At 42.9% G+C, this 3970-nt stretch overlaps 1 protein-coding gene across 1 annotated transcript in view; it reads left to right on the top strand.

The window, feature by feature from the left end:
- Positions 1-3699, top strand: part of LOC101854215 (serine/threonine-protein phosphatase PGAM5, mitochondrial) — a 13493-nt gene extending 9794 nt beyond the window's left edge. The window contains exons 3-5 of the mRNA XM_035973228.1: positions 1-201; positions 873-1006; positions 1753-3699. The exon at positions 1-201 is cut by the window's left edge and continues 13 nt beyond it. Of these exons, the coding sequence (XP_035829121.1) occupies positions 1-201; positions 873-1006; positions 1753-1903 (486 nt within the window). The 3' untranslated portion in view covers positions 1904-3699. The remainder of the gene's footprint in view (positions 202-872; positions 1007-1752) is intronic.
- Positions 3700-3970: the final 271 nt, after the last annotated feature.

Here is a 3970-nt window from a genome sequence, read left to right as displayed (position 1 = left end):
GACCTGACCGGCCAGCGCCTGAAGCAGCTGGACCTCCCGTACACGGCCCTCATCTCCTCCACCATGACCCGCGCCCTCGAGACGGCCAAGCTGATTCACAAACACGTGCCGGACCTGACCCACCTCACCGACGACAGCCTCCGCGAGGGGGCGCCCATCCCACCAGAGCCGCCCATCGGCAGCTGGCGACCAGAGCCCAAGGTTGGTGGGACCAAATGTTTCTATCTCATTTGCCTTGTTTTTTTAACCATTTAATCTAATTATGTTTCTTTTTCATTTGCCTTGTTGTTTCTGGACTGTTGATATTCTATGTTCTCACATTTCAATACACACGTGTCTGCCCAACAACTTACAGCAACCCCCGCGGGAAGCAACCCTTGGGAAGCAACTTTTGGTTGCTGTACGGCCGAGGTTGCTACCTGACTGGATTTGTCACTTCCAATATTTATGATGATGCTTACTGAGTACCACAAATACAAACACAGTCTGCTTGTGGGTAGTGGCTTGTGATCCACATTGTAAAGTGCTGTGCTTTGGAACTGGAGATCAGTGTGTGTGTGTGTGTGGTTGAAGGTTTGAAAGGTGTGTGTGTGTGTGTGTGTGGTTGAAGGTTTGGAAGGTGTGTGTGTGTGTGTGTGTGGTTGAAGGTTTGGAAGGGGAATGACAAGAAAGAAGAGACCACTATGTTGTGCTTTGTACAAATTTGATTTTTTGACCTGTCTTGAAAGAACTGACAACTGTATCAATGTGCAAAGTGCTTTGAGGCAGGGTGTGAAAGTTACGGTAACGTTTGTAGCTGGCTAGTTTTTGTTCCTTATTTGTTGTGTTACTTTTGTTGTTCACAAAAGCTTCATCATTTACCGTCTGTTCAGCAGTTTTTCCAGGATGGAGCCCGCATTGAAAGTGCCTTCAGGAAGTATTTTTACCGCGCTGACCCCAGTCAGAAGGAGGATTCGTATGAGATCATTGTATGTCATGCAAATGTTATACGATATTTCATATGCAGGTAAAGTATAAGGGACTTTTGTTTGTAACTCTTGTTGATCCCAATGCTGTTATTTTGGAATTTGTCTTGTTTCCTCCCAGTTTGTTGAGTTTGGGCAGTTTGATTGTTTTCTACTCTCAAAGCAGTTGAAGTTATTAGAAATTGGAGTCTTTGAATACCAAGATGAATTTTGGTAGTTATCCAAGATATAATTATATGATAATATATATATATATTGTTTTCCAAATGGAAGATGAGATCTGTGTGTTTGTTTGTTGTGCGCTCTGACTGTGCTGGTTGGGGCCTAAAGGGACGGTGAAGGGACCGTAATGTGGGGGTGGAAGGACTGGTAGAGCAAACTTTTCACCGGAGAGAGTGAGTGGGAACAAGCAGAGAGTGAGTGGGAACGAGTAGAGAGTGAGTGGGAACGAGTAGAGAGTGAGTGGGAACGAGTAGAGAGTGAGTGGGAACGAGTAGAGAGTGAGTGGGAACGAGTCACTCAGGGTCAGATCGTGTGAAGCAAGTTACAGCAACAATAGGTTGTGTCATTCTCACATTGGTCGTGAAATGTTTGATTCATTCCACAAGTTTACATTTTGCCACAGTTATATATTTTTGGATTTTTGGTTTTTCAACTAAATTTAAATTGTTTATAGTTTGTGAAATGTTTTTGATTCCAAGTTTGGTTACCTATTTGGAGACTATTTTCACACAATGCTACATCCAAAAGTCTGGTCGCATGTACAACAGACATTTTATTCTTTCAGGGCTCTTCAGTTTCCAGCAGAGGGTTGGCTGCGGCTGTCCCTGGCTCACGGCAGTTTAACTCGCGTGGTGATTCGACCGTCGGGACGCGTGTCTGTCCAGGCCATGGGGGACCACGGCTTTATGCCGCCCGAGCAAATTTCTTACTCTTAATGAACGTGGTGTTAGGGTCAAGGTCAGGGTCACAGGCTGTAGGATGTTGATGCGCACATTCTGCAGCTTGTCGTGATATTGTTGTACAACGAACCTAATGGTCCAACACTTGAGCGGTTTGTTAGCTTTTGGATGAGTATGTACCGTAGAACATGGTTCCACTAAAGCTTACAGTTACCTTTCTGGTACACACCCAAGTGGAGAATGTTCTGATAGGAAACGTAGAGCATACCGAGGGAAGGATGGTGGTGAGCTGGAGAATTGTCGTCACATTTTACACGAAGCAGCAGGGACTGGTGTGTCTTTCTCCACATACATTCGGGGATCCGTAGTCATAACTGGAATCTGACAGAAGTAAGGATTCTAGAGTTGTCACATGGAATCTGACAGAAGTAAGGATTATAGAGTTGTCACGTGGAATCCAACAGAAGTAAGGATTCTAGAGTTGTCACGTGGAATCCAACAGAAGTAAGGATTCTAGAGTTGTCACGTGGTTGATGGGAACCGTCACTGGCTTGTCAGCGCGTGTTGTGGTCAGTCGGGCTCCGACATTTGCTCAGTGACGGTGTTTGACTTCTGGTCTCGTCCCACCTGGTTTGGGGGGCTGGGCATTCTATGCACTCACTGACTTTACTGAATGCAGCTTTACAGACTGACTGACTTTATCAAATTGTCCCGTGCGATTGTGTGAAAATAGTTACTTGAAAAGTTTGCTGTTTGCTTTTTCAAACTTTCTGTATTGCTTCACCGCTGTTGTTTCATTTTGTTTTCTTTGCAAAAGTTTTTTTTTCTTTCTGTAATGTTATTTTGTTAATCAGTACGACTCACAAATGTTGTAATTTCCACCAACAAATATTTCAGAACTTGTTCCCAGATAGTCGATCAAACTGTGCTTTCAGAAAATTAAAGTTAAAGTGGGAATTGCGATCTTAGGCAAACTTTGGCAGCATTTTGATAAAGTTGAGATAACACACTGTAGATTTTGTACGTGGAAGAAAGATACGGAAAGCTTCTGGTTTTCCTTGTATGAATCAGAGCAACTTGTGTGCCGGTATTTAAGTGTGACTGTAGAGCGAAATGCTCGTAGCTAAAGAGATTTGAAAACAACAAGTGTGACTGTTGGTTTGTGAGTTGCCTGTCATATCTGGTTCCAGTGGTGCCAGTCGTTGTCATAAGGTTTGCAAGAAATGATTTCTTTCTAGAATGGTCTCAACAGTCTCAGTCTGTGGCCTCCAAGTTCAAGGTTTGAATGAGGTTGGGGTTAAAACCATTTTTATTATTCTTCCCCTAGCTGAAAAAAATACACTTTTTTATTCAGAAGAGTGCAAATAATAATTATACAGTATAAGTATAAGGCTAACTCAAATGTTGAGAAGAGCTGATTTTATTGAATGCAGTTTTACAGAATGAGAAAAATGTGAAGAAAATTACTTTGCCAGCTCAATCATTATCATAGTGGTGATTTTCTAAAAGTAATTGGTTATAAAAACATGTATGAACTTTTATGCGTTCAGATGTTTGTGTATGGTATGGTTTTCTTTGTGACTTTGTGCAACTTTGATCCTTCTTCATGAAGGGTTTTATGTACTTGGGGGAAACAGGCCCCCTTGTTGTACTTGGGAGTGTCCCTGAGAGTCAGACTCTCCTGTAGTAGATGACGACACCGTTGAAAGTGACAGAGAGAGCATTTGACTGGTGGTGTAGTAGTGAGCCCCACTGGGGAATTCTTGGAAGCTTTGGTGGTGTTTATCACAGGTTGTCATTGGGAATGTTCTGCCATCAAGTCGTAAAGTCGCCATTTCGCTCTTTTGTTCTGTCGTGTCATTTTCTGCAGCTGTCATGTTCTGTCATGTCTATCGTGTCGTGTCATGTGATGTCATGTCGTGTCATGTTCTGTCATGTCTATGGTGTCATGTCATGTCATGTCATGTCGTATACACCAGCAGTGGCTTTGCATGATGAATGATGATGTCTTTGCCGCGGCTTGGCCATGTTGACAGAAATAGCCTACCTTTTCTACTTTTTACAACTGCCATCTTATATGATCTCTATCTTTTTCTACTATAA

This window comes from Aplysia californica, unplaced genomic scaffold (assembly GCF_000002075.1).
Source record: "Aplysia californica isolate F4 #8 unplaced genomic scaffold, AplCal3.0 scaffold01069, whole genome shotgun sequence".
In the NCBI taxonomy this organism is placed as follows: domain Eukaryota; kingdom Metazoa; phylum Mollusca; class Gastropoda; order Aplysiida; family Aplysiidae; genus Aplysia; species Aplysia californica.
Note: the sequence above shows the minus strand (reverse complement) of the source record. Positions and strands in the feature narration are given on the sequence as shown.